General features: G+C 42.6%; 1 protein-coding gene across 1 annotated transcript; it reads right to left on the reverse strand.

The window, feature by feature from the left end:
• Positions 1–291: 291 nt before the first annotated feature.
• KLF9 (KLF transcription factor 9) lies at positions 292–13501 on the reverse strand. The gene is made up of 2 exons (XM_075827985.1): positions 12484–13501; positions 292–7334 (listed from the first exon to the last, which is right to left on the reverse strand). Exons 1-2 carry the CDS (start codon positions 13055–13057, stop codon positions 7105–7107), a joined length of 804 nt encoding a protein of 267 aa, XP_075684100.1. The 5' UTR covers positions 13058–13501; the 3' UTR covers positions 292–7104.
• Positions 13502–15240: the final 1739 nt, after the last annotated feature.

Here is a 15240-nt window from a genome sequence, read left to right on the forward strand (position 1 = left end):
CTCTCATCATCCACAGTTATGAGTAATTGCACCACTCCTCTGAGTGGAGATGGGTCCCTTCTTTGCTGGGCACCATCGCAGCTGCTATTCCTCTAATTCTGGTAGTTAAGCTTTTGCCAGTAATGCAACATTTAGCGTTGTTCCACTTGTGTAACCCACAGTATTCAGATGCTGACATGTTCTTCTTTCTCAATACATGATTGACTATCAATAAAGCCAGACAGGCGTGCTACAGGAATCATAATGTTACTTTTTTGCCCCTCTGTGAAGTTTAAAAAGCAGATCCGTAAGTGTTTGTATGACATTTTTTATTGGAACAGTTTATATACACTTGTACAAAATTGGGTAATACAACCCTTGGATTAAACAATTCCATTTGCTCTCCAAAACCAAAAGAAAGCAGAAATAACTTATGAAACTATACAAAAACATAGTAAAAATTAAACCGCTGCAGAAATGACTATGCTAGAAAATTGCAAGTTATATCTTACCACCCTTTCAGAACCGATGCTTGGGCAGCATCCATTCTGGAAGACTTGATGCAAGGTGATTTGATCAATTTACCAGATTTCCATTATGTAACTTTTGCATTCTTCACTTATTATTATTATCCTTATCTGTTGTTAGAAGGTGTAACAAACAGAAAACGTATCAAGCTTTTCAATCTCAACAACACATAAAGGGATCTTCTTTTGCCTACAGTTTGTATTCATTGTGAGCAAGGTGAACCTAAGTATATATGTTAGGAAATGGCATATACAGAAATTCCCTAATATACTTTGATTTTCTAAATCACTTCCTTTTTACTACAGCCTGGTTCTACCTATATGTATACAGCAGCTTGTATTCTGCAGATGGCTTAGCAGATCAAGCAACTTTTCAGCTTATTCCTGGCTGTAATTCTAGGTAATAAAGGGTGAAATTCCAACAGAACTATAGTAGGGAACTGCTTTATATGCCAGATATACAAGTGTGGTATATATTAAAGTTAAACAACTTTGTAATTGTGTTTCAGATCCTCAACATTTTCAAGATCACTGCTTGCAGTCTGTGACTGAAAACATTCTTGTTTACATCCAGTGGTAGGAATGAAGTCCAACTGACACAGTTGCACGGCTTGTTAGAGAAGAGCTCTAATATACTGTAAGTTGGACATGGTCAAGGCAGGTTTGTGTAGCCTCTCGAGGTAAATAAGAACGTTTTCACTCACCATCAGTAAGCAGTGATCTTAAAAATTGTAAGGAATTGATGCATAAAGTATGTTAGGTTGTATTATATAATTGAAAGTCCTGCAAATTTTCTGTTTCACTAATGCCCTATAATGGGCCAACAGTGAATGCTGTTTCGTAGACTATATATTCAAAACAAACTAACTTTGACGCTTTAGAATAAGTTTGTAGGCACATTATAAGTCTGACAAATTGTTGTCTAATTTTCCTTTAACATCCTGGCTGCTTGAAACTACTGAATGAAACCCAGTAAATAAATGTTTATAAACAATGATTTGTAGCTTTGGGATGCTAATATCTATTGCACATTATTTGGGTTGATAAATAACTATAAATCTGCTTTGTTATGAACAGGGATGACGTTATACTCTCCTCTAGAAACTTAATGGACATATTTTGCTGAAGGGCCATCACATTAGGCGACTTTTCTACATCAGTGATGTTTCTATATACCTGGACAAAAAAAACTTGACGGCTGCAAAAAAAAGTGCTTTGTATATGGCTGGGACTATGTATTAGAATTGTTACAGAGTCATCATGCTGCTCCTGCACAGATGGAGCAACATACTCATTTCTTGCAGGTTGTTCTATCTCAAACACTGCAGGGAACTGAAGAAAACGGACTATAGTGGCCACACTGTGTCACTGCTGCTTAAATGGGTTGGCTGCTTTGGACATACCTTTTCTTTATGAGAAAGGTCCCCTGAAAATAAGCTCATCACAATGTGGCTTACTGCTGGGACCACCAGCAATCAGCTGTAATCTGCTGAAGATCCTGGCAGAAAGTGTTACATTTTCCTGCAGCGCCACCACAGGTAAAGTAAAGCATTACACGGTGCCCTTTTAAGTAAATCATTGTCCATGTCATGCACGGACGTGGCAGGTCCTCCAGAGCAAGAGATGCTTTTTGTAGCAGGTCTCCACTCCGGAAAGAGACTTTCATTTATCAACTCAGAATTCCCTAAAAGGATATTTGATGATGAGTTTTCTTAACCAGACAACCCCTTTAAGCAATAGATTGTGTTCACAATGTTTTCACTCTGTCATCCAAAGACATCATTGCTACATTATGCTCAATGTTGTGGGCAGCATTTTCTAGGCAGGGCAATAAAAAGAAACCGCTCTGCTTAGAATTTTTTTTAAACATTTAAAGGCGTTGTCCAGGAAAAAAAAAATTGTTAAGAGAAGGAAAGTGGGTAAAATTAAGTAAAAAAACAATACTCACATGCTCAATCCCCCGGCTCCGGCGGTGATGCTGCACAAGACCACTGAGGCCGGTGATTGGTTGAAGTAGTCACGTGCATGAACGGTGCGTCATCACCGCAGGACAAGCTAATAAAGACCGGTGGGCACCACTGGAGCGGCCAGGGACTGAGCAGGTGAGCTTTGTTTTTTCTTTACCTTTATCCACTTTCCTGCTCTTAGCAAATTTGTCCCAGACAACCCCTTTATGCAAACTCCTATGTACCAGAAGCCTTATGAAGATCTTATATAGAATACAAAAACAAGCTTTCCGCTGCACCTCCTTTCTCCTTGTATTATTCTTAAATTTACAACAAATTTCTTAACTGTAAACACACACTTTCTTATAATAATGCTCTTTTCCCGTACAATAAATGATTAAGAAAACACACCCTTAAAGTGTAAATCCTTACCTTTCAAAAAGATTCTTGTCATTGCTGAAGGTAAATGAAATGAAAAGCTATGTGCACTTTTGTAACCATTATTTATTGTTCCAATATATCTAAAATAAGAAATGAAGCAGCTTTGCAAATAACCATGATTAAAAAAATATCTCCAATTTGTTGCCTACAGCTCATATGCAGACAAATGTGTTTCCGTGCTTACAGAATACTAACAAAATCTGTACAGTTTGTATCTGCAGTCTTGTGTAACTCTCTTCCATGTGTCCCCTGTTCTACTATTTGTAGGGTAGTAAGAAGAAAGTACCGCATGAATGCAGTATCTGTAACCATGGAAATGCATAAGTCTGAATAGGAGCTGTATACACAAAACAGTTTAATTTTATGGTAGCAAAGTGTTCATAGCTTTTAGGAAACCGTTTATTTTGAGATGTCTTACTAACAACTATGCATGGGGAGACATAGTCAAGGACCCCTCGATACCAGTAGCATTTTAGGGCCTCGATCCTTCCCTCCTGTATAAGAAAAAATAAATATTTCATAAAATGCGAGAAAAATCAGAACATGTCAGAAAATCATTTCCAATATGGAGTGCTTCTGTTAGTCAGAAGCGATCAATAGCTGGCCATACATGGTCTAATTATGGGTTTGATCGGCAGATTGGGCAAACTCATGTATGGCCAGAAAGTATTTTGTGAAATTTGAAGGTGTAAACATCACTAAAATGGAATTACACTTTAAGGCCTGTGGTTTGCCTGGCTAGTCACTACTAAGGCTATAGATGGCCAATCCATGACACGTTTACCAGACTATGACAAGTAGGTAAATAAGAAAATCTTCTATGTGATGTTGAGAAAAGCAAACTATCCAAATACAAAATCCCAAGTTCCTAAACACTAATGATTTGGAAATGTACTGCCCAAAGTCATTTCTTTTACAGTGATAATGACAGGACTTTAGTTGCCACAGTAAGTAAAATTCCTGTTGAATTAGATGTGTGGTTTGATTCCTTCTGCCACTTGAGGGCCAAAGATTGGTTTTCTTGGAATGTCATTCTTGTAATTCTCGTTCACCAGTTTTGTACTGATCATTACACCGATGTTTTAAAAGAAGCAGAATGATGAAATTCCATGCATGAAACAAGTATTATTCCTGAATTTGACACTATGGAGCTCTATGGGCCCCTCTCAATTTAAAGCCACAGCAAAGTGTTATAAAAGGTTATAAAAACGATGTTTTCATCAGAAGTGGTAAAGACACATGCGTTGTAATTCAATCACAAAATTAACATCATCTCCTTAACGTCACCTTGACTAAATTTCACGTCTCTTAAACTCAAAACGAAGTGATGTGGTTTTACGTACGGTACTTATAAGCTGAAACGCGTCAGAGCTCGGTTTTTATATAGCTGTTCATATTCAATCACCACTACAAATCCAATTGAAACCTGTACCGTACCTATACACCTTATAGAAAGTCAGGATGCTGTATAATACAATGCTCAAACATCTTATGTCAACTACTTAACAGACATTATCTCAATGATTACACGCAGAGCTCATGGGCTTTGAAGATGAAAGTGAACAGGAAAAACCCCACAAGAATTTCGAGAACATGTGATACATGAAGTCACTGTATAGAATTTGTGCTTGTTGATGTTAAGCTCTTTTATTTTTTTTCTTTCTGCTCGATGTGCAAAACCAGAAATGCTTGTAGTTGTCCTCATTTAGCCTTTCACAAAGATCTCCCACAAAAACCACATGCTGCCCCTGGCAGTAAATAAGAAAAACGTTAAAACAAACCATACCATTTTTTTTCAAGTTCCTTATTAACTTCCTTTTTTTTTTTTTTGCTATTTTTTATTTTTTAAATCTGGTTATCTCGTCTGGAAGAATTATTTTGCTATGCGGAATAAAGAATTAGGTGTTTCAAAAACTGAAACAGAGGTAGAAATTGTATAATGTTTTTTTTCCTGACATTCCTTATTTCATAGTATAATTGAACTGTAGTGTATTTTTGCAACAGTCTTTATATGGCCTAAAGACAGACATATGATTGCACATTGTGTAATATTAATTTGTATTTAAGGAAGAGTATTAAATAAAATATAATAATAAGGTGCCTACTGTGCTGTACCTCTCGCTCTTCACCGTTTCTCGAAATGCTACACAAGTAGGAGTACGTGTTATTTCCTGGCTAGCTCCGCAGTTTTGAGGGCCTTCCTTTCAGCGCACAGGACAAAATCTGTTCTACTGACATTGAACCATTTTTACCAATGATTTGCATCCCCTTGTGCAATAAGACTGTGTAATGGATCTTGAAGGCTCAGTCCAACTGAATGAAATGTTCTGAAGACACCCAATGAAGGAGGCACTAGAGCCATGTGAAAATTGTATAAAACAGTATAAAAACAAGACTCTTGGAACTTGTATGACTATAAAATTGTCCCAAGGGTTATGATATTGTATCCGGGATCAGAATTACATCTAATATTTCATCACCGTGCATATATGAAATTGTTTTTAAAGGCTAAGTGAATCAGTAAACAAAAAAAATAAATATATAAAATCTAACTGGCTTGTTTTTAATGGTTTGCGACCCGATGTCTGCAGAAATTGAGTTAGTGGGATACATAAAATGGGCCACTATCCGCCATTTAGGTAATCGCGTAGACTATTTTCACAACAGTCCTTTCTACTCATTAAATAGGAACCTGTGGAGTGATCGGAGTGCTTATATCTAATGCGAACATGGAATGGACCTAATCTTCTATGTACAAAGACATGAAATTTGTAAACTGCCTGTGTGGCCAAACTCTGCATAGTTACCCCCCCCCCCTCACCACTCGCTGAAGAGGCCATCGCACCAATGGTCAGCCTCCCCAGTATGGAACAAGTCTACAAATATAGGCGTCATGTGAAATTATCACTGGAAACATAAGGTGCAAAAAGTCTTCATTCAATTTGGTGCATTTGGCTACCAAATGAAATGATGTAAACGTGAATGTAATAATCATATTAAGAACCTAAATGACACAATAGTGAGGCATTGAATAGAGTGACACTTTCTGTCAGTCTGTGCATGCAGAGTGTTGTCCCACATTCAGAAAGTGCGGTACTGTAGTGGATGCAGTGACAGACCTGCCATTGATCTATGCAATAGACTCCCGCTTAGTGCCCCAGTGCTCATAACCCATGCACCGAGAAGACGGCAATGCATCTGTCAACAGCCCAGTCAAACATTCTGGTTTTGCAAGAACTGGTTGTCATTGCTATGTTGAAAACAAAATGTGCATAGCAATATATAATTCTACTAAAATGACCCTCAGATGATTAGTCTAAACTTGCAGGGTAAAGGCATATACGTTCATTCAGTGTCTCTTACACAGCCGCAAGTCACTCTTCAGAAGGTACCGCCAAACTGGACGCAGAGTAAGAGTTTGGCCTGCAGCCCGGCATGGCGTGAAAAGACCTCCACTGTAGGACGTATGTCTTGTATACTAGAAATACACTTGATTACTGAGTATTGCATCTCCCCTTCACAACACGTGTTCCCCAACCTGCAAATGGGTGAGAGTCAGGGCGGCAGAGCGTCCACCGTATATGCGTCCCAGCCCTTCATTTTCTTTACGTCGATTCCTTTTTCTTCTGTCCTCCTCCATGCTCCAAAGAATTAGGAATGGTGCAGGTCCTACAAAAATGCCACAGTCAATGGAGGTGAACGTCTGCGTCCATATTAAAGGGAGATCAATATTCCATCAACAATAAAACACAGATTTCAAGACATTGTAAGACATAATTCCACAAGAAACCTAGTTCAAGCATGTTCTATACCAGCTTACTTCATAAAATGTATATGTTCCATAGTTCATCAACAAGAAACAAGGATTCCCTTATATATGTATGCCAGTGTCCTCATACTTGTACTTCGTTCACAAATGTAAAGCTAATCCATTGTGGTTTCTATTTCATAAACACATATGCATGCCAGCGCAAGCACAGACGATCGTACAGTCAAAACCGTAATGGTACAGATCACACCACTACAAGAAAAAGAAAAATACCTAGCGTTGGATGCCACCAAAAGAAACCGGGCAGCATTTTCCTTTAGATACACTGCTGCAGAAGCATGAATGTTAAACTGCTACATTTCCTTTGACAAGATGCAAGAAGATGATATGTACAGCAGCTGAGATTTTCACTTGACAGCTTTGTTACTCTATGATCGAATACTCAGATAAAGGTTGAGTTGGATCTCTTGGACCTTTTAATCATGCTTGGATGGAAATCTGTATGGCGGCGGGCGTGCTTGGTCAGGTGGTCACTCCTCATGAACCTCTTCTCGCAAAGGGGACATCGAAACTGCTTCTCACCCGTGTGTGTCCGGTAATGGCGAGTTAGCTCATCTGACCGGGAAAACTTTTTAAGGCAGTCGGGCCATGTACATGGAAATGGACGTTCACCTATGGGGGTAAAAAAGAATTACCTAAAAAAAGAGAAAAGACAGATCCAACTAGAAACATATGAAAGCTACAGATTGCAATTCCCTTTGTCCTTTGAAGTCTTCCACTGTATCAAACCAGTTGGGGCAGTGTTTAACATGTACATGTATGGAGTTATAGATATGAGTAAAAATATATGTCCGTTTTTTTGTATTCTACTCTGTAAACCAGCAGGCTGCGACAAAACAGCAGCATAGGTTTCATACCTCGATAACGCTTTCCCCCTCTATAGGCTTGCAATTTGTAGACTGTAACAACTATATTACTGTAGGGCCACTGATGTAGCTATATAGTAACACATTGGGCTTCATGTATCAAAGCTGTTTCAGGAAAAGATGTCCCGGTTTCCATAGCCACCAATCAGATTCTGTGTTGCATTTCTTCAGTTCAGTTTAGAAAATCGAAAATAAATTCTGATTGGTTGCTATGGGATACTTTTTTTCAGAGAGAGTTTTGATAAACATTAACCCTTGAGTTGGAAATTAACATCATGGGCATACTAACCACAGAGGTGGCCCGTGCAGCTGCTATGGGGTCCCTGGAGAGAAGGGGTGCAGCCCTGATTTGTGATTTTGATGGGTGGTGAGAACCTGTGCAGGGATCCCTTTTCTACAGGTGCCTCAGTGTATGCAAAAATGGGTGCGGGTGTGGGTATAAAATGGGTTTTCATGGACTTTGATATTGATGACCTATCCTTAGGATAGGTTATCAATATCAGATCGGTGGGGGTCCAACTCCAGGCACCCCCACCAATCAGCTGATTGAAGGTGCCGCAGACCCTTCATTGCTTACCAGGCACAGCTCCGTGTACTCGGTAGTAGCCTTGCCTTGTACTGCAGCTCAGTTCACTTGAAGAGCTGCAGTACCAGACACAGCCACTACCGAATGCATGGCGCTGTGACTAGTAGGCAATAAAAATGCCGTAGCAAAGACCTTACATACTTCATACATGGTTTTATAAATATTGGGCCATTGGTATTGATGACCCATCCCTCTAGTGAGTCAAAGTCCTGGAAAACCCCTTTAAACCATGGAATACAAAATGGAGAAGGGGGGAGCAAACAAGCACCAGGTCCTCCTGTCACAGGTGGTTAGGGGTGTGGTAATGTTAACTAACAGCAGAAGGGCACCCCATCATCTCTCTTTCTCTCGGTCTTGTAAATATTGGGCCATTGGCAGTTTGACTCACTAGAAGGTAGGCTATTTGTGCTAACCCTGTAGAGCATGAAAGGTGACGGTGCCACCTGTGGCGGTGGCTGTATACATCCGCCAGACGTAAGACCAATGTGATACCTTAGTCATCATGTCAAAATGTTATGCTGCTTCTCTTAAATTAAGGCAATTTTCCTGCAAACATCCAAAGCTCTGTGTCACTGGCAGATAGTAGGTTATATATTGAAATCATTGCTTATGCATACACAGCAGTCTTCTGCCAATGTAGATGTGACAATTTAACGAGAAATAAGGTGCACATCATAGATAGCTCACTTTTAGTTGCAACAACGTAGCAGGATTTCATTTCCTAGGAAACTAGCATGAGCAATTGTCAGCCATCTCCCTATCAAAATGACATATTTTTAGTATTCACTATACTGACATGTGACACCAGGAGTGACAGAGTGGCGAGGGGGGCCCAAAGTAAAGATTAAAATGTGCTCCCTGATTGTTAACACTACCACACTCCTTACCACCTGGGGCAGGAAGACTTGGTGCTTGTTTTCCCCATCTTCTTTTCTGGATCCTTGGGTTAATTCCCCACACCTTGGTTTGCTAAGTTTGCAGCACCTATGGAGGGGGGATCCATGCACGGGTTTTCACCACTAATTAAAATAAAGGGATGAAGCCAACCTGGTGCCCCATAGCGGCAGCGTAGGCTGCCTTTATGGTGTGTACTTCCTTGTGTGACATCATATGGTCCCCTTATATACATTGGGTATACTGTAGGATGAAGGCACCTTACATGATCCCTCAGGGGTGTAAACACAATAAGGTCATGTAAGGCAACAGTGCCAGGTACCAAACCTTAATGGGGGCAACAAACCTGATCCACAAGTCGAACAGGCTATCTGTACATGTAAATCTTTTTTAAATGTGTATATAAGAGTTCTAAGTATTTTACATTAAAGGGTAACTAAACGTTTGACAAACTTCTGACATGTCATAGGAACATGTCAGAAGTTTTGATTGGTGGGGGTCCGAGCACTGAGACCCCCACCAATCGCTCAAACAAAGCGGCAGAAGCGCTCGTGTGAGCGCTGATCCGCTTCTTGTCTGTTTGGCTTTTTCCGGAAATCAATGTATCCGAGTACGGGCTCAATAGAAAGTCTATGAGCCCGTACTCCGTAACATCGCCTTTCTGGAAAAAGCTGAACGGAAACTAAGCGGCTGAGTGCTCACATGAGCACTTCTGCCGCTTCGTTTGAGCGATTGGTGGGGGTCTCAGTGCTCGGACACCCACCAATCAAAACTTCTGACAGGTCACTATGACATGTCAGAACTTTGTCAAACCTTTAGCTACACTTTAAGACAACGGTTCAATTTAATTAGAATAGTTTGCCACAGACTAAACCCATAAGTTAAACTATCAGGGGCGCACCATGGCAAGATCAAAATGGGGCTGCTTCATGCCAACTTGGTAACAACTGGTCCTTGGCCATTCCTTGTAATAAAAAAAAGGTCAACATGACCTTTTGACTACCCCCCTTGTTTGATAACGTGAAGACACAGCCCATTGGAAAGCCTGGTACTTGAATACCTTAGACATAATGTGGGACAGAACTAGATAACTACATCTCAAAGATCAGTCCCGTGTCTTCACATTTAATACTGCTGAACCTCAAGAAACACTGTTGTAATATAAGTTCAGGGCAGACTCCAACAAAAAGCTGGTGAAAATGACATAGAAGATTTGCAGTAGAAAAGATGACTATTTTGGGTGACTTCACGTGATGTCACTTGCAGCCATTGCTTATAATGATACAGCATCCGGCTCATACATCTGGATTACTGACTGCATTCTGCATGGAGTCATCTTAAAAAAAGTCTTTGTTTGCACCCACAGCTCTTAACAGAACTTCTTTGGGCGGAGAGGCTGGTGCAAGTGAGAGCTGTTGTACTTTTCCACCGACACACCCTACCCTCACTCTTTCCTGACTGTAACCAATTAAGTCGATGGAAACAAAAGAATACTGACCTGGGTTTAATGGGATCACTGCCTTCAACAAGAAATTCTTAAGTCCCCCCCCACCCAAAAAAAAAAACCTGCAAAAAACATCAATCTAGGCAAGTACAGAGTCTACATGAATAATGTCATGCCACTCAGGTCTCCCTGGCATAATTAACAGGTTCTTGCAAGGTGGCTGCAAAGTCATCCATGCCAATTGAAATGCAGATGAAGGTATAGCTTTCTAATCTGAAACGGCAATTTGTGTACTTTGTCATGGCATCATCTACCACACCTTTAAGCCCACAGATGGCATATGGGGCATGCCTACACTGGGAATATGAATCATTGAGTTTGTTTGGAAATGTGAATGTAAGCAGTAAACCAGCAGTGATGGCTCAGACATAATGCAGATCTGAACACAATATTAGAATATTTTTCTACATAAAGGTTTTAATATCTCATTTGTCAGATTAAAGATGCCAATATTGAGGTCTAGTATTTGAGGTTATTGGGATCCAGCTACTGTATGAGACGGAGCGTCTGCGATACACTATATGCTGTCTGAGAGCAGGCGGTGTAGCAGCAGAAATACAATCTCCTCAGTCAGCCTCAGTGGAAGAGGTAATCTGAGGTCAGCTTGTTGGTATGGAAGTGCGGAAGCAGATAATGAAGAATGCGATTAGACGGCTCGCTCGTACCCCTGCTGGCTCTTAATCAAACGGGGGGGGGGACGATACATACACAAATACAAAACCCACCAGATTGGCTCGTACAAAGATTATAAACCCGGCTCAATCTAAAAATATCCTTCTAATCTAACTACGTAGCACAAACTGAATCGGTAATCTACGGAGCAAATCTAGATGTTATTGAGATGTTACATAACATATAGATCTAGCATACTAACCCGAGAGGGTTTCCACAATGATCCAACTTTGGCTGTAGGGTTACTGTACCAAGTGAACTGTGTTGATCCTTCTCGGATAACTTATTCGTAGCTACCGGGCACTTTCATGCCCTTTTCGAGGTGTCTACATTCAATGAATGGAACTGTACCCAGGTGAATGTTGCTTGTTGTGTGACGTCATACTAGAAAACACGTGTAAATGGTAGACACCCACCGGTTGGCTCGGCTACAAAAATAGGCGTGACCAAGGGGGTGTTTCCCGAATCTACGGGAACCACCTCTTATAAACCTCAACAACACAACGCTACAACCACGTTGCCAAAAGCATGTACTGAGTCACAACTTCTCCTCTACTAAACTCTTGGGTCAAGATGACACAAGGGAGGGCACTGAGAATACAACCTAGGGGGCACCCACTAATAAGTGGATTCGGACTTCAGCACTTTATTTATAGGACAGAAGACTCCGGTAGCCATGGTTAGCATACATTTCAAGGGTTGTGTCGGTGGAGATAGCCATGTGGTGAAGGAACCTAATTAGAGACTAGGGCTGGCATGTTTAAGGGGTACATTCAAGTAACAAGGGCTAACATTGGCAAGTTTTCAACCACAAGTTTTACAATTCTAGATTTTACATGAACTGAAGGCAAAAGTGAACTTGTAAAAACTCATTTGCACGTTTCTATTGCGGATTTCACACCAAGTACCGTCTTGCTTTCACACAAACTTACTGGGCACTGCAGTTTCAGTAACCCTTAGCAGTTCAATGCCAACTTTACCAGGCAATGCCCAAAGAGTGGTGCATCTAGCGTTATAACACAAACTTGGCTAAAGCAAGGCATTGTGTAGTATGGCATGGGATTCGCCAACCTGTCTGCATGAACATGTGTCTAGACAGTGACTCCTATCCTGAGGTGAATATTCTCATTTGTGTGGCAGCCATTGTATTGTGTGCCCCCTGTCTATGCCATGTGTGTATAAAATGAGACACAATAGCTGGCTCCCTCAGTGCCCACAGGTGGGTGGGGGGTTACTGACCTGTGTGCACTCTGTAATGGGCTTTGAGGTGGGAGGATTTGCCATACACTTTGCCACAGCCAGTATAAGGACACCTGTGCCTCTTCTCGCTGGAGGAGCCGGCGGGGCGTGGCGGGGAGCTGGATGGGCGTGGCTGCGTGCAGTCTGGCTCGGGGCTGTAGTCCGTATGGCTGGGAGTAGTGCTGCTACTGCTATAGCTGTGGCCGGACTCTGTGGTCACGTCACTGTCCGAGCTGAGCTCCTCGTCGCTGTACACCGGGGAGGGCAGGGGCCGGTACTTGTTCAACTCCAGCAAGCTCTTAGCTATAGTGAGCAAGGTGCAGTAATCCTTCCACGTTTCCCCCGGGCCGTCATGGTGCTCCTTAGTCACCCCTGGCTCGGGCATTGTCCGCAGGTGCAGGCTCTGCTCTTGCTCGGTCATCTTGCGCAGGTCTGCAGGTGTTGACTGGGCTTCTAGAGTGGGGGACAGGGGCTGTGCTCCCTTCACCTCCGGTCCCTCAGGGTGATGAGCGCGGTTAGAGATAGACACCAGACACTGAGCAGCTACAAAGTCCATGTAGGCGACAGCTGTCATTGCAGGGATCCGGGGAGAAGTAGTCTCGTCAGCGCTATGAGTAGTGCGTCTCCTGCAGCTGCTATCAGTGTGTGCAGCCCCTCATCTTCATCAGACAGCACTAGTCTGGGACCTCCCCACTGCTAGTACACAATGCCCCTCCTGTGTCTGCAGCACACTTTCCCAAACTTACACAAGGCAAGCATCCCACACGTGGCAAGCTCCAGGGCTGCTGCTAGAACATAAGCAGCAGCAGCAGCATTGTCTCCCCGCTCTCCAGAGCGCTCAAGTGGCCACCAGGTGCTTTGTCTCCATCACTGTCCCCAGTGCATTCATCCTCCTCAATCATACAGAGTGTGTGATGAAATCTCAGACAAAGCTCTATATGAGACACTTGTCTCCCCCCTCCCCGGCTCTTGTCTCCTTCCACTCTCAGGGTTCAGGCATTCTCCTGCTCAGTAACAATTTAACAGAACCCCTCGCGTCACAATGGGATGCGGCTCCCATAGGTTCTAATGGAAGGGGACATTCTATTCTGTTTACCTCCGTCCCTCTTCCAATCAGGGCGCCCCTCCCGGCCGGGGGCGGGGTGGCAGCCTAAGTAGCGACCAATCAAATCCCTCCCCCTGTTTCCAGCGTGCTACTCCGCCAGACACACATACACACACTTACAGACGGGCACACAGCTGGCTCTTAAAAGGGCGACGCTCCAGCAGCCGGCTGTCCTCAGTCTCAGGGTGTTACCTCGCATCACCATTGAGATTTGGAAAATATAACTCCTTAATTATCAGGATTTGTCAGTTTGCCAAGTGGCTGTGACTTTCTCACTTACTGGTAGTGACAATAAATACAATTCAAAGGAATATTAGTAATCATTTGCAAACTTCCTGTCCTGAAGTGAACCTGTTACCTGCACGAGCTGCTTTACATCTGACAGATGGCCTAATAATGCTGCACTAGAGGGGCACATGTGCCCAACAAGTGGCTTCCCAAAGTCATGAAGGTCTAGACTTGCCACAAATGACTACGAGTCCTCTTAGCCTTGCCACAACCTGTTAAAAGCCAGAAGAGAGCCATTTCTATGGATTGGGTGGGGGTGGATATCTTTTTCCCTTATGGGTGCTATTTAGTGGGTAAAAAATGATTATTATTATTATTTTTAAAGGTGATTTCTTTTTCATTTTCCTATTTAGTTTAGGGTGTTAGACAAAAGCCTAAGCACATTGGCACATATTTACCATGGTGGCAGGTAGCACTACTACTTGCAACACTTGGGCTGGGGGCAGTAATGTACATAGAAGAGAGGGGGTCCCAAAGGTCAAAATGGGCGCCCCATTATGGTGCTGGGTTTTGCCACCCAGGACTGAAGGGCCTGGTGTTTTTGCCCCTTTCCCCATACTCTATCAATGACCATTTCCCACCCATTGATTGCTAACAATACAGTTCCTCTGAAGAGGGAGCCCCATGCACTGGTTCTCGCCACCCAGTAGCAAAAGGCATGGGAACAGACAGGGGGCCCTACAGCAGCCATCTGATCTGACTCTATGGTATGTATGCCTAAGGGTCCTCTTAGTCAGCCTGTCCTGGGCCGTGTAAACGAGTGCCGATCAACGAGACAGCTCGTTGATCGGCGCTCATTTGCTCTTTTCACAAGGAGCTGTGTATGGGGAAGAACGCTCATTACTATGATTGCTCGTCCCCATACATTTCTATCATGTCGGCAGCACGTCTCCCGGTTTACACAGGGAGATGTGCTGCCAACAACTATAATATTTCATGCTGCATAAACGATACAATCAGTCCGATAATTGGCCCGTGTAAAAAGGACCTTAATAACTACAAGGAGTATGTTCACACAGGGCGAATACGCTGCGTAAAGGTACACAGCATATCAGCCCTGGGCACGGCAGGGAATTCTGGCCCAATAACCACATCAATTTGTGGTGCAGTTTTTCGACCAGGAATGTGTGCTGTGGAAAACTGCACGTATAAAAAAAAACCAATTAACACATACCCTCTGACGTCCTGCAGCCCGGTCTCCTGGGATGACATTTTATCCCATGTGACCGCTGCAGCTTGTGATTGGCTGCAGCGGTCACATTGGATGAAACGTCATCCCAAGAGGCCGGCCTGGATGAAGAAACACAGAATTCTGGGTAATCATAAGATAATTTTTTTTCTGAGTTGCGCTTTTTGCGACAGAA

This window comes from Rhinoderma darwinii, chromosome 1 (assembly GCF_050947455.1).
Source record: "Rhinoderma darwinii isolate aRhiDar2 chromosome 1, aRhiDar2.hap1, whole genome shotgun sequence".
Taxonomy (NCBI): Eukaryota; Metazoa; Chordata; class Amphibia; order Anura; family Rhinodermatidae; genus Rhinoderma; species Rhinoderma darwinii.